Raw genomic sequence first — 26,516 nt, forward strand, 5'->3', positions numbered from 1 at the left:
TGCTAGAGAATCGTAGCTTGAGTGGATGGGCATATCCCATTTCCTCTTTAATTTCTGTGCCTGCACGTCCTCACTGATCTTCTGTTTGTTCACTTAAAACTGAGAACTATTAGTCCTTATATACGAAAGGGGAGTTGTGCTATGACACCCACAGATCGAAGTTCTACTCTTTTGCCTGTGCCCACTGAGGTACTTGGTGTCTGCATTGGCTGAGGCCAGTTAGAAGTCCTTTAAGTTTCATCACAAGATCAAAGTTCAGGCATCAAGACTCCCCAGCTACCCTAAAATATTTACGTTATTGATGATCAGTTTGTACAACTTGGTGGCTTCCCCTTTGATGGCCTGAGCCAGGTTTTGCACATCTCAGTGTCCGACCTAACATTCATAATAGTGGCCCACAAGCCATTCCAGCCAATGTAACTTCATACGGGAAGGAAACCGACCATAGCAGGCTTGATGACACATTGCATGTTAAATAGCATTCCATTGCCAACCATTTCGCTTCTGTGATGTTTTGAACTCTGTGATTGTTTTACGATTTAATATGTGTGCTGCGGGTTCTGTTCCAGTATGTTTTTGAAGAGGAAAGATCTGCTGGAGCATATGTTTTCATGATATGTTCTCTGTGTGAGTGGCTCAGGAAGGTATTGTTGCCTTTTATCTCCGTTCTTGGTTGCCCTCATCCCTTAAAATGATGATTTCAGTATGCCTTAAATTAAAGAAACCTTTCAAATATGCAGTGTTGGGGGGGCACCATAAACCAGATACCACTTGGCAAAGTGATCAGTACTAATTGTGTTTTTTGAATGCTGAAAGTGTTTGACTGCTGTCAAGAAGCATTTCCCACTTCCACCATCTTTTTTGCTCACCATTACAAAATCTGCCTTTTGAGGCCTAAAACGACTTTAAAAACCTGCTCAATTGGCCCCTTAATATTCAAATTTTTTAACAAAACGAAAAGAAAGTAAATTGCTAAGTGCTTTATGCCAAACTTGAAGGCTGAAATATATGAAGTGGCGTTCCTGGTTTTCGAAAACATGCTTTAGTCGAAACCGCAACAGAAACTGGTCATTTCCTTTTGCTGCTATTTCTGTATTGACATTTCAAAGTAAGTCTGGAAAAGTGGACATTGTTTTGAAAACATACACGTGACCCTCAGGGGCCAATAATCAGTTGCATCTTTTGTGGACTGCCACATTTATAGTTCTTTCTCAACTAATGAAGCTTTCTAAGTTAATGATAAAATAAAATGAATAAAAGTTTAACCAATACCTACAGTCTTAAAATTTTGAGTGATACAATCTTGAAAACAATTATTCTAACATATTGTGATATTGAAAAAATATTCCCAGGTAAAGTAAACCTTAATGATAAAGCGAATATATGGCATTAGTATTTTTAGAGAGACATAACATCAGATCCAAAATATACTTGTATGGCGGAAACTGCGAACAATTGTATATTTAACTAACAACATTCTAATCATTTTAACAAGCTCTTTATTATAATCCTTGTGCACACAGTCACTCAGGCATATGTCATTTTCCCACTGTCTTAAATGCAAATAGACACACTATTTATATGTATCTTTTTTTTTTTTCTCCAGGTTTCACTGTGAAACGGGCGTTTCTCTGAAATGGAACCTTCTGTAACCCGTCAACCCAGTGCTGCAGCAGCTCCGCAGTCCCGGGAGTACAAGCTAGTTATGCTTGGAGCTGGTGGTGTGGGGAAAAGTGGTACGTTTGAAATATACCAACTCTGGAACGCCTGAGGCGGTCATCTCAGTGGTCCTATAGTAAAACCTAATATCACATCCCAAACAAATTTTACTGATTTATTTGTTGTGTGTTTTTAGAATGAATCTTGTAGCAGAGTCCTATACAAATAACTAGGAAAGGTATTCAAATTTCATAAAGCTGAATGGGTTTTTGGACTAGCATTTCTTTCCAGAAGGTAAACCACTGAATTAGCCAATTTAATTTACAATAGATTTGGGGATCTCAATTGCACACTGCCGGTCTTGCTGTTGAATGCAACTAGTGGTTACCTGACCATGTCTCATAACTCCTTTGTTTTGTAGTAATATCTAATGCTTACTTAGAGTGGTAGTCTTAGTTATTTTAAATAATTTGCAGCAAAGCACTACAAAGCAGTAATTTGTTAAAGTGAAGTCCAAAATTGTAGTATGTTGACTCCGGGACATGGTGCCACCTCCTAGCCTTAAGACAGTTTCTCGTAGCCCTCCTCTCATCGACTCGAGGAGGAGTATAGCTGTACTATAGCAACAAGCTGGAGAAACGGACGCCATTTTGGGATCGGGCAGGCGGCTCCTATATCCCTCTTCCTCTTCTCTTGAAGATAAATTAGTCTCAATATAAAAGGAGGAAGTCTTGAGGCGCTGTTGGTTATAAGGTAGGTGGATGGCAGTGTATCAGCAGGATATTTAAATTCTAATGATCCCGGCCGCTGTAGCTCTTGTCCAGCTTCAGTTCAGCGGCCATCTTGGTACTGTCTGCCTTAGTGCTGAAGGGTCCTTGGTGTTCATTGAACCAACTAGCTCTGGCCTCTCGCTGCCCCATTGCTCGACAAACACCCCCCCTCCCCCTTCGAACGAAAGATACCATTGGGACCGGCTGAATGTAACACCAATGTCAGAATTCCCTTGCCTGACCTCAAGACTGCTCCCACTGTAGTCCCGAACACGTTGTGCCACTACTCTGGGACATAAACTGAACTTCAACCTGACCTTAAACCTATCCCCCATCATGATAACCCATCAGGACTCGGACCTTGTCGATCTCTCCTCCGACATTGGAGACCTAGCTTTCTGGCTGAAGCCCGGTGGAGCTACTGGATAGCTAAAGAGGAGATGGGTCGTGGTCTTCCCCCTCGGCCGTCACCTACCCTGCCGGTTCTAGGACAGACCTACCTTCGTCTCTCTATTGTACCTCCCTACTTCCCCTTCACCCTACCCCTCAACGCTCCATTCATCCTGTCTTCTATGAGTTTACATGTTGTTCTGTGGAGACCTAGTTATTTGGCTGATGCCCGATGGAGCTACCAGATAGCTATTGAGGAGATGGGCCAGTGACTTCCCCCTCGGCCGTCACCTACCCAGCCGGACCTTGGGCTGATTTTTCCCTTCATCTCTCCGTAGTTGGCTATGCTCTTGTAACTGTAACTTGTAACGTAATAATCCTAAATGTAAAGCGCTCTGGTACCCCCTGGGGTCTGTTTTGCGCTATATAAAGCATTAAACCAACAAAGCCTATTTAGTATGGACTGCATAACGTTTCTGTGCAGCCTGTCTTAGTGTTCTTTTTCCAAGGTCAGATTCCTGATTTTAACAGGCTTTTGGGCAACAGGAAAGAGAAAAGACAAATTGCTGCACAAAATGTATTTATTTTACCTAAAATGTTTGTAATGCCTCTTGTACAATCCAAGATTACTGAGCAAACCTGGGATCGTTCATAAAAATCAATGATAATTTTTTTTAAAACAAATACATACTCACTCTTTTGAGTAAGTGCAAACTGATCTTCAAATTGGAAGATTGAACCCTTTCCTAATACTCAACACTTTGTGTTAATCAATTGAAGAAGATATCCAGTGAGAACGAGCCATAGTTCCCTCTCGGACTTCTTTTTCATTTGTACCATTATTATATGAAAGCATACCTCAGCACTTCACAAAAGAGGCCTTAATTTCACTGCAATCCTGCCAAAACGATTTACCTGCAAACGTGACATTGTGAAAGTCTGATGGTTTCATGTTGAACCTCCAGTGACCATGATTTATCGTCCTTAGTAACATTGTGAAGCTGGCCTGCTTCACCACGTCCTTGCTGGAAAAATATAAAAATATTTTCAGTCCACACAACCTCAGAACGGTGAGTTAGTCAGAGTGGGACAGTTTTATTCCGTACTGTTGAAGTAGTGATGTGATTTATTCTGTAGTATTAAAGGAATGTCTTTCTGTGGGAGAATTTTTAGAAGCTAAAATTAAAAGATACATTTTTTATTTTTTAAATTACAGTCACATATGTTAGGTAAATATAATGGAAAATGTATTTTTCATCTCAAAGCCTCTTTTCAGATTGGGCATCAACAGTAGTTGTCTCTTCTTGCATTTGTTCACTCCTTAAACCACTGAGCACAGCTGAGAGCTTGTCCTTCTGTTGCTCTTTGACTAATTATTAGGCTGAATACAGATCCCGGATACTAGCCTGTGAGAGAACCTCTCAAAAGTATCATGGGGTGGGGGGGGGGGGATCAGGCGTTCTCTTCTGCTAGCTTTCCACAGAACCCTGCCAATGTAAGCCTTGTGACTGGAGTCTTCTGTCCTTCGAATTCGAGGACAAGCACAGTTTTCGAACACCCTAGATCGTTGGAGGTGATTTGCCGTGCTATGTCTCAAATCTTTATAAGGTGCCATTCCCAGCTGTTTGTTCATTTCTCTACTGTGAGAAGTTGGCCTGGTATATGATGATCACTAATTCTAGTGAGCACCTTGCACCAGTCCAAACGACCCTTATGGTGATTGGTTGTACGTCAACCTTATAGACCAGCTATCCTAGTGGAAGCATGGACAAAAGCAGTCTTAGGCTAAACTCAAGAGGGCATGTGAAGCCAGCTGTTTTACCATATGCAATCCTTTAAATACCAAATGAAAGGACACCACACAAGTTGTATATTACAAAATATATGTATTTATTTCTAGAATAATCCCCTATACTCTTTAAGAGCACAGAAGCACAAGCGTTAAACAAATAACTTAATATAACCTACAATAAGCTGCACAATTATGGATAGGCCGGGTGGCCACTCCAACCATATATTAAAAAAGTGGTATAAGTACCACGTCACGAACAATGGTAAGGCCTAGGGCCTTGGAAATCGCTGGGCCTACACTGGACTAAAGAAGGTTAGGACAAAGGAGGCCCACAGGATGCGGGTGCAGTGTCTATAGGCAACCGCGTTTACCACACAAGTCAATGGTGTGTAAAAATCAGAAAGTGATAGGTTTAGGAGACTTTCGACTGGACTAGAATTTAGCCACTTGAAACTAGGACACTAGGGATGTAAATCACTACAGGGGCACCGGAGTACCCTCGTTACCTCACCCACAGGAAGCGGGTGCATAGGTGCCAAAGTGCGTCTGGTTTCATCGTGGAGTTCTATGGAGCTTGGAGGAAAAGATGCTGCAGGCGACCAGGAGAGAAGAGTCCGGTTGGATCCAAGGGTGGATCGAAGATTTAGAGTACCTGAAAGCAGAGGGGACAGTCTAGTTCACTAGCCAGTGACCAGGATGGAACCAGGCAATGTCTGGTTGCGATCAGGTGCTGTCGAGTAGTTTGTCTCCGCTGCAACGTGGATCAGGAAGGATCGAGAATGACCAGCTGGTGAACACAAGCTGTCCCACGAAGGCTCTTGCTGTCGGCGGTGTCGGTTCTCGAATCTGAGTCGCCAAGCCTTGGCAAATACAACCCACGCAGGACTCGAAGATGTCTTCTGGATCGGACCGGGAAGGTCAGATCGTTGGCTCCTTTTCAGAGGAGCTAGGGCCAGTCTGGATCTACCAGACCAGCAGTTCAAAATCGTAGGTTCATAGTCTCAGATGCCACTAGCCAACGGGCAAGTGACCGGACAACGTGGCGAGCAGGAAAAGTGCAAAAGGGCCCCACGCAGCACTCGGTGAGTGTGGAGAGGTGATCTTCGGTGCACAGGCTGCTTGAGGCTGGGGCTTCTCAAACCCCAAAGTACAGCATCGAGGGTGCCTTGGGAGCTGCACAGGAAGCACTTCGTCGACTTTCCAAGATGGCCGGTCTCACGTCTTGTGTTGCCTCCACGGGTCTCAGCTTTGTTGGGACTGTGGATCGGGCTGTCGGAGGTCTGGGAGTCTGGGTCCTGTCGGTCTGTCAGTCGAGCTCCGGCAGGAGCAACGACCAAGAAAGCCTTGATGCGCTGTTGGTGCCTGCTTGCACAGGGTGGCCACTCCTTGACCACAAGGGAGATTCTTCAGTCTTCTACGTCAAGTAGGATGTCGAAGGGTCCAGAGTTTCGTTTCAAAGTTTCAGTCAGGATGATCTGATGTGCATTGGCACAGCTCCTACCTTTATTCCAAATCAAGGGGCTGGATCACCTGCTAGGTTCCTCCTATGGGTGGGACCCAGGAAGGGGGTGGTTACACCCCTTTCCCTTTGTCCAGTTTTGCGCCAGAGGTGGGGCTGGAGTGCCCCAGCACTGGTTTGAACTGGACTTTGCATGGGACACCTTGTGTGCCCCAGGCAGTGTCTAGTTTCATTCAGCCCTCCCTGCCCCAATCCACTATCTCCTGTCTGGGGTGGTGTAACACCTCCCTGTGACAGGAAACCTATTGTCCAGGCCTTCCCTACCGGAGTTTCGGACTGCAGCAGGAGGCCAGACTCGTGTCTGTGGCAGCAGCATCCATTTTGTGATGCTGAGGTTCTGGTTGGATTTAACCGCGTTTAAGGAAAGTAACACGTCTTCTCCCTCTAGAATGGTGGAATGCTACCACCGTCGCCAGGACTGGCGAGGAGGTAGTATTCCAAAGCGTATGACACCTTACACGACATGTTTTGATAAAGCCAAACCAAAGTTAGCAAGTAACCGCGAGGATTATAATGCACTTAAGAGTATATGGTATGGCAATATCCCAGAACAGCTAAGGGACATGGTTCCGAAAGCTGCAGACAGGCTCAGCTCATGCTAGAGCACCATCTCACATAAAACCAAGCACTCTGCCTCCCAGGATTGTTAAGGCCTGCCATAGGAGTGACTTATAGGTGTATATGTGTCCAGATATAGGTTTAAACATAGGTATACTATATCTAAGCAAGGGGTGATTACACCACCTTGTCCCAGCTGAGTGATCAGCCAGTTGTATCATTTTGGATAGCCAGCCAGGGATGGCTAAAGATATGCTGCAGCCCCTGGTAGGCCTTGGATGCACCTATGCCCTGGGTACCTATAGTACACTGTACAGGGGCTGATAAGGTGACCCAATATCCAATTGGAGATGTACCTAAGGTACATGGAGTCCATTTTACAGAGAGAGCACATAGCCTGGGGTCCTGATTAGCAGGATCCCAGGCCAACTAAGTCGAAAACCAGCTAAACACTAGGCAAAAAAATCTGGGGTACCCATAGTCTGGTATCCACCTTCCTACATCAACTTTAAAATTCACTTAGAAAAGGACCACAGTCATAGAATGTAATCTCTAGAGGTTGTTGTCAAGTTACAGTCCTGTCACAAGTTACAGACTTTTGATGAGTAAGCTTCTCCCATTACAATGAGAGCCTCCTAACCCTCCTCGTTTACCAAAGGTATCTTAGGGAGCTATTGGAGTGTCAATTCATGAATCAACCACCATACCATCAATTGCCACACTTTTACCATAGGCAAGTTTTGATTCCTTCTTTTCGAACATGCTTTAGGGAACTCTATTTATAAGGCTAAGACTTAGTATGTTACTTACTTTCTATGCTGATTCTAGATGTCAAAAGTACATTCATACCAAACTATTACAGAACGATTGTGATGAAATGCAGAATGCACATTATATTGATGTCTTTCTCTTTTCTGAGCATGCTTTGATATATTTTTGTTAATGTTGGCTTGCATTGCAGGCCTTGGCGCTTCCTAACAGAGGCTGTGCTATTGCCTTAAATGGATATGACTGATTTATCAGGCATAAGTGTGCTAGGTCTAGGTTTTGGTTTTAGGCCTCCATCAACACAAGTCTCTTTACTCATCTTCACAAGCAAACAGTGTATGTGGTAAATTGTCACATGCACTATATCTGCAGGAGAAAGATTTTTCCCTTTTCTGCAGTGGCTAAACTATGCTTGCAGGTTGACCTAGTTCGCATTTCGAGCTGGTGGTCTTCTCAAAATACAACAGTTGTGGCCTCTGTGTGCTTCCTAGTCCGCAAACAGAACTATTGTTTTCAGTCATGTTTGCAAAATAAGTGACCCTAGTGTGTTAGCGCCTCTTGCTCAATAGTCCCTAATGGCAAAAAGGATATAAAAATCCCTAGCAATCGGAGCAGCTCTATTAGATGCTGGGAGAGGCTGGCAAACATGGATTTTATTAGAGACTGTCTGCCATCGAGGTACGCAGCACTCAGCAAATATCTTAAAATGTTAAATGATCCCTCAATAGAGTTTGCCTAAATTCTGCATACCATCTTAGACTAATACCTTCGGAATGTGTGATGAACCCTTTATGGGACATAGCTTTTACTCTTATCTGATTATTTTTAATTAGTTATTTATAGTTATCATGACCATTCTTAAACATACTATTTGTTCAAGAATAACATAATAAATTCTAAACCATCATAATATAGCAATATTTGTGTCTCAGCACAGATGTTGGTGTTTTAGGTCGGGACTTCGCAATTTCAGTGCAGATGTAAGAGATTCTCTGACTAAATTGTTTTAGACTGCATGAGAAGAACTTATGTGGAGAGATGAGAAACACCTGCTCGTTTTCCTAATCTCCTCCAGTGACGCAATTTCTTTTAAGGACCTGAGAAATCTGACCTCCTAAATAGTTGGGGTGCCTATTACACCTAGATCTGAGATAGTTTGGACGAGAGAGACCACGCTCGACAAAAGCTCTGATCCAACTGTCTTGGTACTTGACTACATGTCTGTGAAACCTTTGAGTGTCTTCCTTTTTTTGTTCTACACTTGCAAATTATGCTCCTTCTAGTTTAATGTAGTCTCCTTTTGGATATCTGTTATAAATGTCTTGAATCATATTCTGGAAAAGGAATATTGTTCGCAAAGTAATATTAACCTGTTTCTCTATGCAGCAATGACCATGCAGTTCATCAGCCACCGGTTTCCTGAGGACCATGACCCCACAATTGGTAAGGTTTTGTAACCGAAGTCTGCATGCGTTTACCATAAAGTGCCTTACTAATTCTGTACAGGCTGTCCTATATATGTCCATTCTGAATACCGGAGTTCATTAGCATTTGCTAAAGGTTAAAAATAAAATATACACTTTAACATTGGAGGAACCTTATAATCCCGGCCACTGTAATTATGTGGCAGGAGAGAGCCAAATTGTGTGGCAGGGTTGACTAAATTATGCAACAAGAAAAGACAAATTATGCATCATAGTTTCTGATAGTTTTACTTAATTATTTTGACATTTTTACCCTTGTTCACACTTTTTGGGCATAGATTGCACCTCAGTTCCAGTTTAACATCTAAACATAGCAATAAGCAACAGCAAGGTGACTGGTCAAACTTTGAAAATGGCCTTCCAGTGCGCGGAAACAAGTCACTACGATTTCAGTAACGTTTGAGCTAGAAACAATTTTTTGGGTAAAATCTGCAGATTATGCAGCAGATTAGGCCTGGGCGGTAAAATTCCGTTCCGCTCACGTATTTTGCGGAATTTGGGAAATTTTGCGTTCCGCTGAGAACGCGGAATTGCCAAAAATGTCACAGCTTCACCAATTTTTTGGGTGGTTCGCGCTTTCAAAATGCGTGTTTGCAACAGCGTTTGAGAACAGGAAAAAAGCTTTGCGAATGGGCGGAGCAAGCAATTCCGTGTGTTCGCGGAACTCTGCATGCTCGCAGAGATTTTTTTACTGTTTCGCGGAGCGCGACTACACAAATTCCGCCCACCCCTACAGCAGATAATGAAATATGTGGCAGTCATAATAGTGCAAAAAAACGCAGCTGCCTCACAATCTCATTATTACCTGTGACCCTGCATATAATCTGGAAATATTATGTAACTGTAAATTGTGACATATGTGACGTAGTACTGGGAAAATTCAAGCTAATCGTTGTATTTTACGAGGCTCTCCAGTTAGAGAGAATACTCACTTCTAGCTGTCCAGAAACATCACTAGTTCAAAACAAAAGTGTTGCACTCTGATAAAAGCATGTGTGTTTCCCATTTGGTTCAAGCTATGATTAAAATAGGGACTAAGTAACAAAAAACACATTAAAACCTGTTTTTCTTCTGTACCAATTTATCATTTTAGTCGGCTCTTTCAATTAAAATGGTTCTGCTATTTAGGCATAAGTAAACATTGACTCCTTTAATAATGGAGAGCAGTTTCATTGATTAGGGCAAAGACCTGGGACACAAAGGCTATTCCAACTCACTTTACATCGGAGGACCTGCCTACCCATAATGAAAGCTGTAAGGACGGCAGCTGCTCCAGTTTGTCAATATATGCAGGCCAGCCATAGCCCAAGAAAGGCAGTGTGTTTGGTTATTCTTTGGAGTGTACAAGGAAAATCTCTGAAACTGTCTTCCGGGATAACTAAGAAAAATGTTTGTACTTCCAAATATTTGAAGGGTGCTCACGACACACCTGTTCAGGTGCCTTACATTATGCCCCTCTGGTAGTCACACTGTCAGTTTTGTCCAGGACTAATGTACCCGCAGGAAAACCTTTGGATACACTCTGTTGCACTGTCTGTAATAGGAGTATGAGCCAGTGTAGTATAGCTCACAAAAGTGTATTTAAATATTTTTATAGAGTTTTTTTCTAAGATTCTTGGACAAAAGGCAATAGTTCAAACAAATAAATACCTTGCCAATATTAATTCTTAGAAAACAGTCTCACAGTTCCAAATGATTTAATCTTATTGACTGTGCGGTTAAGTGGAAATTCAAGCATTCGTAAACATCTTCGAGAATAGAGATAAATTAATCCCAAAGCTAGGTTATTTCTTTGATCGTACACGGTGTGGAAAGTGATAAGTTTATTTCAAATATGATTTAATACAGTAAGCAAAGAGCAAATGGAATTAATGAATATTTCTGTAGGAATGTATATAGTTATAAGTGGTTGATCCATATTTGAATTATGGTTGTGTAAGTGAGCTATTGACCATTGCCCTTGAAACCGAATTGTAGATTCATCTGATAAGCTGTGGTAATGTGCTATATTAACATTTATTTTTCCTTCAATTTGCAATCCTAAAATGTGTTTTTACGTGCGATAAGGTTTATTATTTAATGACCTGTCTGTCGCAACCAATGCGTTCTGGCTTGTGGTCAGTGAGGTGATCACCTGGACAGTCATTGCAGAGCTGGATTTTGCTCTCGTCCAGCCCTCCCGGTGGGACTGGCTTTTGGGTCTCTTCTCAAACTGAAACGGGCCAGATGAGTTTAGGAACCAAGAATGATTTTAGGACACCTGCTAACCCCGCACTATGGATCTCTGGAGCTTCTATGGGAACAGCAGGAGTCTAAACGCACAGTCCTCTGAACACTTAAACCTTTTAATCCATTTCTGTATAGCTCTAGTTTGAGTATGTGTACTTATTTTTGTTCTGGATTACTTTTACAAGTGGCATTAAATATTTTGCTAATTAAACAACAAGACCATGGAAGTCGCTGATTGGAAGATTCCACGATGGCCAGTGATGTATAAATGTGGCCGTCGGACAATTCATGCTAGGCCGAAAATCTTAAATTCTTGGTCGGCTTTACTGGCAGCCATCCAGAACTATTGGTTTCGTATGTAGTATGGCCACTGATTGAGTGTACATCGCCTGGCGTTGACTTGTATGGCATACTGGGTGTCATGCATAAACAACTTTGAGTAATCGAGTCTGAATAACATTGTTCTAATATGTTCTTATCAGCCCATATTGGCCCAAGGTTTTTCATTCTATGACTTATAAAAGGTGATTTGTTGCCACTCATCCATCGAGCTATATCGTTCAGGATCTGCTGAACTCGACTTGAACACTTCTACAAATGTTTTAAAACCTTTTCTCTGGATTTAATTGTTATTGAAGCTATGGTATGCTTTCAGGCCTGTTTATCACATTACTATAAAATGAATGATAGAAAATAGCATTGTAATGTTTGATATCTGGCTCCAGCATCCTGTTTTATGGTTTAATTATTCTCTAAAAGAGGGCATTCTCTAGGCAGGTAATAGGGCCTGCAGGGTATGTCCTATCGTTGAATTGGCTGTGCCAGAATTTGCTTTTCAAGAGTTAAAAATTGACAATTCTTCATAACACTAACCACTTGAGACTCCCCATAAAGTGTTGGCATAATCTCTGGAGATATCAAACAGTATTTATTGTAAACTGTGAATTTCTTAATATTCTTCAGGATTAGAAAATTTCCAATATTTCTTTTTTTTACTGGAGGATTTAAACATGATTTGTCCTTTTCCAATTTAGAGGATGCTTATAAGATCCGGATACGAATTGACGATGAACCTGCTAATCTGGACATTTTGGATACTGCTGGACAGGTAAATGTTTATTCGAGCATGATTTTTTTTTTTTTTTTAATTTCAAATCTTTTTTATTGAAGAATAAAGATAAAAATAAAGACAATACAATAAATCTTTAAAGGCACAAATGAACAAATTCTTGGTATCATGACACTTACAATAATCAAAAAGCAAATCAAGGGAAGAAGATAAGAAAAGGGAGAGAGAGAGGGAGAGGAGAGAAAAGATAGAGGAGAAGAGAAAAAAAGAGGTGAGAAGAGAGAGGACAGGTGTATCCATAGGGCAATAGTAGTTGGTTTACCCAGACTTGGCACACTGTGTGTGTAGCAGAGAATATACAGTAAGTATACAAAAACAGAAGCAAACACCTCAAATTCCACCTAGATTCTGTCTAGGAAAGCAGAGTGTTGAGATGCATATCATGGTGGTTCAAAGTGGGAGGATGACGCATCCAGGGATGTCCAGAGTTTTTTGTTCGAAGGCTTCCAAGTGGCTGACTGTAGTGCAGGATTATCTGCCCCTCTTAAAAATGAAAGCCATTCCAGCCACATTTTGAAGTTGACTTCATCAAAATTTTTCCATTTGTAGAGAATGACCTTGCACGCCAATGTCAGCATAATATCAAGCAATTGTCTGTCATGTATGTCCGGCAATTGTGTTTCCAGAGGACCTAAAATGACCTAAAATGACATATATGAATTCCTGGACAGGCGTGATTCCAAGCACCTGTTGAATGTATGTAAATATTTTACTCCAAAATGATCGCAATAGGGAACAATGAAAAAACATGTGTGCCAAGTCACCAGGAGCTTCTTGGCAGTTCCAACAGGTAGGCGTATCTCTCAGTTTACATTTAAACAGTCTCTGGCGGGCCCAGAACACTCTATTTAACAGCATATATTTCGTTTGACATAGGATCGGGGATATCTTGTTTGCCAGTGCGGTGTTGTGTATCACCTCCCAGTCTAATACAATGCCTGTGGAATTAGGTTCCGATTCCCACTTACTTTCGGTCAGCCTATGTGGTTTCTTGGGTAGGGGGAGGAGCAATTTATATATTCTTGATACAAAATGGTCAGCATGGTATAGTATTCGTAGCCGGGTCACAAGCCAGGGTAAGTCTGTATTGAGGGGACATTTGGAGATAGCGGCCTTCAGTTTTAGGAACTGGTAAAATTCTATGGGTGGTAAGCTAAACTTTTCTTGCAATGTCTAAAAGGGCAGGGGTCTGCCATTATCATATAGGTCATTCACTATGTGTATACCTTTTCCAGCCCACACTTCCCAGTAAAGGGTTTTCCCTTCTATCCGGATCTTAGGGTTATGCCATAGTGAGAGTAGGGTGGATCTCTTAATCACCAGAGCAGTCTTATGGTACTGGTCTAGTCGGAGAAGTGCTCTTCTGGTATTTAGAAGGATGTATTTAGAGTGAGGTATATGGGCCAGATCCATGGTGAGGAGAGACGAGAGGGGTGCATCTGCCATTAACGACCGTTCAATAGTTAGCCATACTGGAGTGTAGGATGTATCCTCAACCAGCCAAAGGGCCCCTTGCTTACAGAGGAAAGCCGTTTGGTAGTTCCTAAACGAGGGCAGGCCCAGGCCGCCCTTATCTTTTGCTAGTTGCAGCTTTTTAAGTGATAGCCTGGCTTTTTTCCCTCGCCATAGGAACTCTCCGAACAGCTTGTCTACCTTCTTAATAAATTCGTCTGAGAAAGTCATGGGGAGCATGCTAGCCAGGTAGTTAACTAGAGGCGTGCACATCATTTTTAGAGTCTCAACCCTACCCCACCAGGACAAAAATTTTGGTGACCAGCTGTCTAGCAAAGTGGATATCTTTTTTAATGTTGAGTCTTCATTTAACTTCAGAGTCGTAATCAAGTCCTTCTCAAAGTCTAGGCCCAAATATTTGAAAGCTTTCGTTTGCCAGGTAAGGCCAGATGCTCCCAGAATTCCTTTATCCCCGATGTTGTTTAGTAACTTAACCTCTGTTTTATCCTTGTTTAATTTATATCCTGAGACTCTAGAGAACCCCTCAATTGTGTCCATCAAGGCCGGGATAGCCTCATCAGCTTTTTCCGTCAAGATCAGGACATCGTCGGCGTATGCAGTCAATTTTACAGTGCAATCACCAAATGGAACCCCAGCAATGGCTTCATTGTGTCTGATATGCCACAAAAAGGGTTCTATTGCCAATAAGAACAGAGAAGGCGATAATGGGCAGCCTTGTCTCGTCCCTTGTTTTAGGCAGAAAGAGGAAGAGAAGGAGCCGCCCGCTCTGACCTTAGCAGTAGGGCCGGCATACAAAGCCATCACGAGTTTAGTAAACGTCTCTCCTAGGTTGAAGTTGCGTAAAACTGCCTCAAGGTAGGACCAATCCACCTTGTCGAAGGCTTTTTCCGCATCTAGTGTGACTGCCACCGTGGGGGTTGTCAAAAGCTTCGCTTTTTCTAGAGCATGGGCCAGTACTCTGGTGTTATCACTAGATAGTCTATGTTTTAAGAAGCCCGCTTGAGACGGATGTACTAGGGTAGGGAGGACTTTTTGCAGACGGGCTGACAAGATCATGGCCAGTAATTTACAATCAAGGTTAATCAGGGAAATCGGCATGTAGTTCTTTGGAAGTGACGGGTCTTTGCCGTCCTTAGGCAGGACTGCAATAGTCGCCTCTGCCAACGTGCCTTTGACTTCTCCTGACTCCGTAAATTCGTGAAAGAGGTTTAGAAGAGGATCAACCAAGTCCGTTGCAAAACTTTTATAAAATTTGGCCGTGAAGCCGTCCGGACCTGGTGCTTTCCCACATTTTAACCCCCTGATCGCTTTTTCCACCTCATTAGCCAAGATCGGCCCATTCAGACTGAGTTGCTCCTCAGGCTTTAACTTTGGTAGTACACATTCTTGGAGATATTCCTGAATTTTGTCTTCCACCACCAACTCGTTTTTAGCGTATAGGTCCTCATAAAAGTCTTTAAAGACCTCGGTTATCTTTTGGGGGTCCGAATGAGCGACTCCCGCCGAGTCCCTGATAACATTAATAGCATTCTTTTGTACTTTAAATTTTAAGTATGCTGCCAGGCTCTTACCGGCTTTATTAGATTCACATAGCTTAAACCTTCGCTTCCTATCCAGCCACACTCCCGCCCTTTCGCTCACTAGCTTGTTATATTCGTATTTTCTGTGGGTCATGATATTGAACGTTTCCTGGTCCCTTGTCATTTGGTGTTTGTTCTCTAAAGTAGCTATCTCAGCTTCCAATCCTTCTAACTTCGCATTACAATCCCTATTCATTGCTGAACGGATTTTGATGCACACCCCCCTTATTGTACTTTTCAAGGCCTCCCATCGCACTAGTTCTGAAGTGTCCCCTCTCACATTAGTCTCCAAATAAGATCTAATAGCCTCCAAGATTTTAGTCCTATTCTGTTCTTTGTGCAGGATTTCTTCATTGAGTCTCCAGGACGTTTGTTTAGGGGACGGTTTAATGTTACTGATGGATAGAGATATACATGAATGGTCCGACAGTACCCTTGGCTCAATTGAAGTATCCTCTATCCTTGCTACGCCATTTTGTGTAATGAAAATGTAGTCAATACGGGAGAACGAGTCGTGAGGGGGAGAGTAGAATGTGTAGTCTCTATCAGTAGGGTTTTGTATTCTCCACGCATCAATTAAATGGAATTGTTGGCATAGTTTGATGAAGGCATTATGTGACTTGTTTGGCTTGAATGTACACTTAGAGTCCCTATCTAAGGCCGGGTCAAACGGAAGATTAAAGTCACCCCCAATTATGTGTATCGCCGTATCAGGTACCGTTGCAATCTGCTTGACTAAATCCTGCCAGAATTCTAAATCATTAGTGTTAGGTGCGTAAACATTAGTGACAAAGAATTCCGTGTTATCCCTAGTGAGTTTCACCGTAACCCAGCGACCTTTTTCATCTGATGAGGATGGCAGTAGCTCTACCTTGGACTTCTTTGACATTAATACCAGAACCCCATTCTTTTTACCGAGTGCACTAGATCCTACAACCTCTGTATAAAACTTGTTGCGCAGAGTATAGAATTGTTTAGCATCCAATTTGGTTTCTTGCAGCAGAACAATGTCCCCCTTTTGTCTCCGCACATAATCTAATATCTTTTGTTTTTTAACGGGCTGATTCAGACCCTTAACATTCATGGATAAAACTTTCAATCGATCAAGAGAGGTTGTACCAAGTGGAGTGGACAGTGTTCTATGTGACATTTACAACGGTGTATGTGTCATGGTTGTACCAAGAGAGCCAAGGGAAAACATAGTACTCGGCGCATCATGTAAAGGACATATTGTTCTGCTACTTAAGATGAAATACAGTCGAGAACCACAACCAGATACTTGGGTACCCAAGGATATAGCACGCCTGGTCTGAGTATAGATATACAAACACATCATATGCATGATACAACTTGTCCAATCAAGAGAAAAGAGATAGATCAGAAAAGAAAGAAGTGGTACGGAGAGGAGAGGAAAAGGAAAGAAGGTGTATGAAGGAGAAAAAAGGAAAAATAATACAAAACATAGAACACAGCACCCATCCCTCCCAATCCCACGCAACCCCCCACCCCACCCACCCCAATTGTGATACAGAAGCATGGCGACGTGAGGAAAACCGCAGTAACCCCCCCCCCCCGCCTAAACTTAGTCATGTATAGACATTGGAACAACAATACATAATGAAAAATGCATATAAAAGGCTATGCAAGCAGTGGAACGTTGGAATGATGCAGCAAAACCGACATGTGATCAACAGCGCACACTCACTATACATTCCTGGTAAATCAGAATAATTTCTGAGTGCTCACTAAACTATGATTATCGAGCAGAAATTTGAGAATACATCATCATGGCCCATTGGAAGATATTATAGCGTCATATCCCACATCAAAGGCACGAAATGGCTAGTAGAATCTAAGTCGTCGCATCAGTGGCGAATAACCTACGCAAAGAACAGTAGAACATCAGTAATCAAAGAGACACAGTATTGCCAGAACGAATCCGGTCTACTCCGAGTAACCTGACAGTGTACCAAAGTCTGGAGTTAGACAACACGTTACAATGTATATATCACCGGCCATCGTCTCATTGGAGCCAACAAGGCGAGCCAACTTTAGTCAAGAGGGTCAGATCAATAGCAGCTGGACCACGCCAGCTTGAACCAGAAAGGTAAATTAAAGAGACTTCCAGGACATCATATAGCTTCTAGTGATGGGAAGTTTCCGTAAACTTGAGACCTATCCTGTAGGAACCCAGCAATAGACAAGCGCATCAGGCTTTTAATAACAACAGAACACAGAAAACTTTATGATAAGACCTAACGTGGTCACTTGTATCCTGAAGCAGAAGCCGAGGCCGATAGACCATCCGGGTTATTAGTTTCCATGTCGCGCTCCATGTCTCGTTCTTCCACATCCTCAAGCATGCGTTTGAGCTTCATTGGGTCCGTAAAGTAGTGAGCCGATCCTCGTATCTTCACCCGGTATTTCGCTGGGCCTACAAAGCCAAATTGGTACCCCTTCACTGACAGATGTGGACGAAGGGCGAGGAAGGCCTTCCTTGTTTCGACGGTCTCCTTACTGTAGTCTTGAGAGATATAGACCGTGGTGTCCTTCCACAAAATATGATTGTGTTTTCTCACGAAGGCTAGGATTTGCTCCACATGTTGGTAGCGTAAGGGTTTACATACGATGGGTCTTGGTCCTCTCTGTGTTTTAGTGATTCTCCCTGGCACTCTATGCGCTCTATCAAATTCCAGAGGACTTGCAAAAGTCATGTTTGTGGCTTTAGTGAACCAGGATTCCAAGAACTTGATGCATGAACCTTCCGACTCTTCTGATCCTTCCGGAATTCCAAAGATGCGTAGGTTCCCCCTCCTGTTCCTGTCCTCCAACTCGGCTAGTCGTCTGGTTGTCTGGTCAGAGGAGATGTGGAGGTGTTTCAAGGCCGTTGAGGTTTTAACCTCTATGTCTTCCAGGCGACTGATCCGGGATTCTGTTTCTGTTAGACGCGCGTTAGTGTCTCGGATATCTTGACGGATTGCCACCACTTCCTCCTTAGTGACCTTGGCTAAGTCCTTCACCTCGTCTAGCCTATTTAATATCATATCCAGTGCATCCGGAGTAACTTTCTTTGGCTTGTTTGGTGACCCCGGGTTCGAGTGGTCCGATTTACGTCTCTTAAGGGTTCCTTGATCTTTGGTATCCATTGTAACCTTCTCTGGGATGCTTAGGTGTTTAGGCAGCAACTTGAGAGCTCTCTTCCGGCACTCACGCAGCGCAAAGCAGACAGCACCAGCCTAAATAGGAGATTAGTCAGCCAGCACCTAGATCACTGACATTAATAGCATTACGCAGCAGGCATCTGAGGAGTAGAGCGACCCATTTGTTCATTTATCATGTGCACATGGTGTTAGTTGAGACTGGGACATTAGGGAGCCCCCTGTGGGTTGATGTCGAGCAATTCAGGTGTTCACTTCAGCAGACTTGGGTTTCCATGCGCAGAACATCAGCCAGCATGAACAACACGTGCATCGGAATCATTAGAGAGTGCTTTGTAGGTTAAAGGTTTTGTAGGTTAATGATATGCATTCCAGGCACACAGAGCAGCAATTATCACCTCTTTCTGGAATTCTGAATGTGCAACTGAATCCTTTCCCACATGTCTAATTGGCTACCAGCAGTGCTCGCCTGGCGTCAAAAACGGTCTATTTAGGTAAAGTTAATGTGGGAAGAGACCTTGCTTCGGTGCTCAGGCATTACCGAGTGGCGGCCGCCATCTTGGTAAAGGTCAGTGAAGTCTCTGTATGGCCGATCCCACTGCACTCATTCGATCGGCAAAAGTCAGCTGTCTGCCCCCGTGCGCTAATGTCCGTGAACGCGCTCACCTATTGCAGCTTTCCTTGCGCTGCCGGGTTTTCCGCTGTGTTTCTGTGAGAGCTTACTTCGCGCTCCGCTGTCCGTCCCTCAGCCGCGCTGCCGCCATTAATGTCCGAAGCCTCAGTCGGTGCAGCTCTTGATCCGCTGCAGCCCCGGACACGGAAATCAGCTCATCACGGTCAGGGAGTGATCCGATTCACAAATCTTCGGTCACATCCCCGCTGCAGGTATGGAAAGGCGTTCCAATTTTAGGTAAAGACGCTCGTGGCGGGAGGAGAGACGCTTCAAACCGCCATCTTCCTCGTGCTGTCAGTGTTCAGTGACACATACTTACTTTAAACTCCTTTGCATGCAGTAGAAACGTATGTTCTGTTTAACAAAAACGAATGCAGTACACAATGTTTTGACTTTTGATCTTATGGCTTTTGCAAATTTTAGGTAGTATAACTTTAGTAGATCACACATTACTGTAGCACATTCTTTTTATTTGTATGGTTTTGTGAATGAAAACAAACATAACGTGTCTGTATTCAGATATAGTCCAACAAAAGACTACTTTTAAAAACTGCACACTGAACAAATGTGGCAAAGAACGTGCTGCTCGTGATCATTCGAGAAGAATTACTATGCAATAGAACACAATGTCAGTAAACTTTCTTGCCAGGATTTTGAAAGGGAGGTACATTTTCAGTACACTTAGTCTGCAGCTCTTGTTTAATTTGTTGTAACAAACTCCCACTTTTGAACTTTCAGTAACGATCAACTCGGGGTAACCGTCTTCTTTTGAAACCTTGCAGGATAAAGTAGATCTGACACACACTTTCGTTTTGGAGATAAAAATGTGGCAAAAGTGATTTTGAAGACCGCAGGAACAATAAGGGCCAATTGGCACTTTCAGATTATACGTTCCTTGAGAATTCAGAGAAACGGACTATCTGTTAGCCTCAATTGAGTTCTCACTTCTTGTGGAGGGAAGTTCCACAGCATCTGACCCAGGACCAGCCTACCTCATGAGAAGTGGACTAGTCTATTTGACTCCTTTTATTCAGGCATACTGCATAAGAAATGCCACCTGCAGCTCCATGATGCTGCCAGATAAATGTGAGTGCTGAACAAGTAACTGAGTGATAAACGCCTACCCCCAATAAAGCACTTTATCGGTTTTGCTGCCTGATGTGAACAATATTAAAGTGTTTTATATGCGCACTAGCCAGATTGACCTACTGCCTGGTGTTCCATACGTGGTTTTAGTCTTGACACAAGCGTGCCGTTAACTAAAAGGCGTGGCCAGTACTTGCTGCATACAGACTAAATAGACAACATGTCTCGTTGAGTAATTATTTTTTATGGTCTGTGACACACGCGTCTGGTCAGGAATACATCTGGGTCTTAATGATGAAAATCAGTTTTATATCCTTTTCACTTTTTCATTGTGAATTGCCAGCTACTAATAAAACACAGAGAAGATCCAAAATATATTTTACTTGCCTAAAAATACTCTCATGTGGAGTAGTACCTTTTACTCCCAAACAAAACATTTTGCTCTCAACTTTCAAAAGTGGGTAATAAGTGAGTCTTTCTAAAACGTTATCTTGAGGCCTGATATCACTATTTATTTTCCTAAAAAAAGATTTAATTTTTCCTTCCATTTGAAATCCTAAAATGTGTTTTTACGTGAGATAAGGTTTATTATTTAATGCCCTGTCTGTCACAACCAATGCGTTCTGGCTTGTAGTCAGTGAGGTGATCACCTGGACAGTCATTGCAGAGCTGGATTTTGCTCTCGTCCAGCCGTCCCTGTGGGACTGACTTTTGGGTCTCTTCTCAAACTGAAACGGGCCAGATGAGTTTAGGAACCAAGAATTAGTTTAGGACACCTGCTCCTTCTGCCGGTGCCCATTGGGAGAACCCCAAAGTTAACAGGACCAGTCCTGATTAGAAGACATTTGCAAGGCTGCAGGGATCCCTAAAGGTAAGAGTGCCCTATTCAGAAAATGTTGTATGCATTTTGGACATCTTGTGGCTCATCCTTCACTGAGGAACCCCTGAGTACACATGGATAAGTGTCCCAGGAGAGACCTAAAGATGCATGAAGGTCAAGAGGGAAACAAGCATTCAATTCAGCAAGGCCTACAAACATGACTGTCCTGCAGCTTCTTACTCTTTTTATACACAAGGGGTCATGAGCAGAATTTGTGCCTCTTTATAACATGCAGGAGTTCGCTGAAATCTTGAAGAGCTGGAATCTAAAGCTGCCATCACTGAAAGGCCACCAAAATAGTTAGAGCTATATAAGAGGAGATTACTAGGGAAATGCACGATTTCACAGGAACGAATGCCATTTTTACAAATAAAGTATGTAGTCGCCAAAGGGTAGATATTGTTGTTCAGTGATTGTGGTGTGTTTTGCTGTATGTCAGAAGAACAAGCTATCCTTCGTGATGATGAAGTCTTGGCATCCCTTTTGGACACTTGCATTCTTGCCACACTCCACTACGGGCTTGAGTAGTTGTGAGCTGTGTCCATCTCTTGCTACTCATTCTTAAATATGCCAATTGGGAAGACACTTTTCATGCTCTGAAAAGCTGTCATTCTTTTGTTTTCAAGACGGTATAAACAAGTGCCATGAAGGGATACTTGTCGGTTTCCAAAGTAGGTGTTTTTTTTTGGAGCAAACATTTGATTTCTCCTGTTCATAAATTGTCAGGAAAGAACAGCAGATTGATGTCGCCACCTGTGTCCTGCTGTGCATAGCCCCTGTGCATGAAGCCCCAATGGATCCGGTTGGGCACAAACCGTGTCCAAAGGCTGTGCCATGCCCCCAAAAGTTTGATCTGCTTTCCCAAAGGCAATTTGCAACTGGTTCAAAGGAACTTGGGCTGTTCAGGTGGTGGCTGTAGTGGCCACAGGCTATGTGCAGTGGACTCTGAAGTCACGAGGACTGGGTGATTGGAAATACCATGTGGCCAGTGCCTAAAATACACAGCCAGAGTCTGTCCACAGTGTTTTCTTTCTTTGGCACCAGGCCAAAATATATTCCATTTAAAAAGAAAAAATCAGAACAACTTTAAATAAGGTTTCTAGTTATTTCCTCAAAAGTAAGGTTTACTTAAAACTGTTTTTAAAAAAATGTAAAATCTTCATTAGAATTGATATTATGGATAGTTTTAATGCAAAACTTAAACTAGCATGAGCAAAGCCAATAGTTCTTGCCTTTGAAAGGAAGTATCCGACTTTTTGGATTTGCCAGTGACTTTTGCTAATTCTGAACCGTATTAGCCAAAAAAATGCCTTTTGGTCTGGCTATATTGAGAAAATGCATGTATGCACAGGCATACAGAAATATCCAGACTGTTTGTCCCATGTAATTGTGTGACCAAGTCGGAGGAAAATGGCACAATAAGAGACAGATTGCACTTACAAATAGAAGTGAGTATTTGTGCATGCTTTGGTTTTGATACCGTAGCACTTTAAAGGCACACTATCTCCACCACCAGGAAATCCGCTCATGGCCTAACACTTTCTATCACACCATCCCAACTCTTCCCAGGCCGAGCCACCATCACTATCTACAACAGGATCATCCTATTTCAATCCACAGACAGGAACCTTGACCTACTCGACAAGTTGTTCCCCACTTTCAAAAACACATCTCCAACTGTCGGACCTCCAATCCTAGCACCTCTGACTACACAACACCCCCTACCTCTAATCGCCTATCTGCCCCCACCCTCAACCATTCTAACCTAGCACAGCATCAGAACGTCATCCACCTCTCCCCTCCCCCCAGCACTATAGTCATGCACCCACCCGCTGTAGCTATTTCACACCCCTCAATCACAGGCGTAGATCACTCCCCTTCATACATCCTCCACACCCCCACACCCTACCCCCCACCTCACCCCCTCCCTCACACTTCCTACTAGTCTCTCAGAACTACCCACCTCCCTTAACTTAACTCCCCCTCCCCGCAACAGGACCATCTCCCATCCATACCCCCCCCCCTCTCAGTCCCCACTACCCCCCTCTCCCAACTAGTCTCTCAGAACACACTAACTCCCTTACCTTAAGTCCTCCTCCTCCTCCTCTCAACAGGACCCTCCCCATCCCCCCCCCCCATTCTCAGTCCCCACTACCTTACCTGCACCCCCGCCATCCCTAGCCTACACTCATCCCCCAACTCACCTACGCCGCCTCCCAACAACGCCCTCACTCATACCACCAACCTCCACCCTACTTCATCCACACCCTTCGCCCCCAAACTCTCTCACCTTACGAATACCAACCCACATACTAATATCACAAAGCCCTGCATTTAACCAGCGCACCCCCACCCCCACTCCAGTACCCTGTTCAATCATTCACCCTTGGTTCCCATCCCCAACACCATACCCAATCCCACACTGGACAAGATTATGTCCACCCTCCTCCAAGTCAAAGAAGATCTTCACACCATCAAAGAACTTCTCTTCATACACCCCAGACACCCCCCAGCCACCACCACTTCCCCGCCCAACAAGTCACCCACCCTCCCCACTGACCCTCTCTCAATACGCCCCACATTGGACCTCCATCCCCAGTCGCAATCACACCAACCGCCCCCGACGCGCCCTCAATCCCCTTTCGGACCACGACATACACACCCTCCTCCGCTCATATGTCCCAGTACCCCTAAACCACACAACCACCACACACCTTTCCATACCCACGATTCACTCAAATCCCCTTAGGCCACCCACACAAAACAACAGAAGCTCCGTCCCCAATAACCTTAGAAAAGTCCCCCTCTCTCTGGAACCCTCTACCACCCTTTTCACTCCCCGACTCAAATGCATACTACTCCACTGCAGATCGGCCCCTAGACTCTCCTCTGACATCGCGGATCTCATCATAACAATGGACCTTGACCTAGCCATTCTGACCGAAACCTGGCTAACTGAATCTTCTACACCTATAATGGACATTCTAGTCCCCCCCAACTACCACATCATTAGACTTGACAGGACCGGCAAGATGGGCGGGGGAATGGCATGCATTTTTAGGAGCAACCTCTCGAGCGAGGGCAAACCTGTATGCTCTCTACATGTCATCTACCACCCACCCGGGGACAACCTCACCTTCACTCAACAACTCATGGACACGATCTCAACCAATTCCGGACGGCAGAACACTCAAATCTACCTTGGTGACTTCATTCTCCACTGGAACGATCACAATGACGCGGTGGTGAATAGTCTTAAAACTTTCTTCAACGCGCTTGACCTCACCCAAATCTGCAACAGCCCGACCCATGACAAAGGCTCTATCCTCGACCTTATCATCGCCAAAGAGGACTCTACTCAACTGGGGGCAATCCAACCATGTGACTGGTCAGACCACCACATTATCACATTCTTCATCAACGAAAAAGTTAAACTTAACCCGGCTCAACCCACCAAATCCAAGATCTGGAAAAAGGGCCTGAAGAAACAACCCCAACTCCTTACCTTCCCACAGCTGCAACGTCCTCCTTCCCCCTACCGGCGCCTTTGACGTTCAATCTCTGACCGACCTCTACCTCAACTCTATGACCTCAATATTCAATGAAGCCGCCCCCCTGCAACTGAAGAGTCTCCACCAAGAACTCTAACCCATGGTATGATGGTAGACTCAACGAAGATAGACGTGCCATGCGAATGGCAGAGCGTACCTGGAGATCAGACCCCTCAGCACTGCACCTTAAAAGTCTTAAGAAAAAGAGAAACGCCTACTTTAGGATAATCAAGCGCTCAAAATCAGATTTCTTCAGCCTCCAGCTCAATCAAGCAAAAACCGACCAAGAAAACTGTTTGAACTAGTCAAAACTCAAACCAAGGAACAACCTCTTCAATCAAATAGCACAACCGGCGATATACCATCCTGTGAAGACTTCTCTGCTTTCTTTAAGCTAAAGACTGCTAACATAAGAAGCGATCTCCTCAATGATGTAAGCCGCTACTCCAGCCCCAACAGCATAACTTCCACTCAACCTAAAAACAACGTGGCATGGTCGTCCTTCGACACCTACTCAGAAGAAACAATTTACAAACTGCTCGGCACCTTGAAACCCTCTAATCACCTCACAGACCCCTTACCTGGTAATGCTGTAAAAGACTTCATCCCCCTGCTCCTCCCACTTTGGACTAAAATCATTAACCGTTCCCTTCAACAAGGACTTATCCCTGACTCCCTCAAGGTGGGACGAGTCACGCCTATAATCAAGAAACCTACAGCTGACCCTGCTGACCTACAGCTGACCCTGCTGGCCTAAACAATTACCGCTCTATCACCAATATCCCCACCCTGGCCAAACTGCTGGAAAAATGCGTACTACTCCAACTGACAAAACACATCGATCAGTTTGTCCTCCTCAACCCTCATCAATCAGGCTTCCGAGCAAGACACAGTACGGAAACGGCTATGACACACATAATTGATGACGCCCTCCAAATCCTAGATCATAACGACTCCTGCCTCCTCATCCTACTCGATATCTCCTCAGCATTGGACACAGTCAAACATGAGAATCTTCTTGAGCTGTTAAACACAAGAATGGGTCTATCTGGGACTGTTCTCAAATGGTTCACTTCCTTTCTACTTAACCGGTCTCAGAAGTTCAAGATCAACAACGTGTTATCCCCATCTATGCCTGTAACATTGGGCGTCCCACAAGGATCTTCCCTATCCCCAACTTTGTTCAACCTAGTCATGGAACCACTCACCACCTTGTTACAAGCATCTAATGTACACTTTCACATGTACGCCGATGACACTCAACTCTATCTAAAACTACAATCCCTGGAAGACATCAAACTTGTGAACTCTACGCTCAAACACCCAATCATGGGTGGCCGATAATCACCTCAAACTAAATGCTCTGAAAACTGAGTTCCTTCTGATCTCACCTCCTGCAAAAATCTCCACCACCCAAACTTGGCTCAAGCACCTAACTGCACTCAATGTCCAACCCACTATTGTGGACTCCCCGAAATCCTTAGGCATCACACTTGACGCCAATCTCAACATGCAGCAGCATATCAGCAAAGCAACTAAGGGAGCAAATTTCCAAATCAACACTTTGAGGAAACTTAAACCCTTCCTCCCAGCTAAGGACTTCCAAACTGCAGTACAAGCCCTAGTCATCCCACGCATAGACTACGGAATCGTCGCCCTTTGCGGACTCCCCCTATCGACAACCGCACCCCTAAGAGCCTCCTTGAACGCTGCAGCGAGACTTATCACTGGATCAAAAAAACATTTGCATATTTCCCCTGACTTAAAATCCCTGAACTGGCTCCCTTTTGAAGCCAGAATGCAGCTGAAAATTGCTT

The 26,516-nt window shown here is 43.8% G+C and overlaps 1 protein-coding gene across 1 annotated transcript in view; it reads left to right on the forward strand.

Moving 5' to 3' along the window:
• The window catches only part of RIT1 (Ras like without CAAX 1), a 72,679-nt gene that overhangs the window by 14,327 nt on the left and 31,836 nt on the right, over positions 1-26,516 (forward strand). Inside the window, exons 2-4 of the mRNA XM_086947420.1 lie at positions 1,607-1,736; positions 8,843-8,899; positions 12,204-12,277. Of these exons, the coding sequence (XP_086803546.1) occupies positions 1,637-1,736; positions 8,843-8,899; positions 12,204-12,277 (231 nt within the window). The 5' untranslated portion in view covers positions 1,607-1,636. The remainder of the gene's footprint in view (positions 1-1,606; positions 1,737-8,842; positions 8,900-12,203; positions 12,278-26,516) is intronic.

This window comes from Lissotriton vulgaris, chromosome 12 (assembly GCF_964263255.1).
Source record: "Lissotriton vulgaris chromosome 12, aLisVul1.2, whole genome shotgun sequence".
NCBI classification, from domain to species: Eukaryota; Metazoa; Chordata; class Amphibia; order Caudata; family Salamandridae; genus Lissotriton; species Lissotriton vulgaris.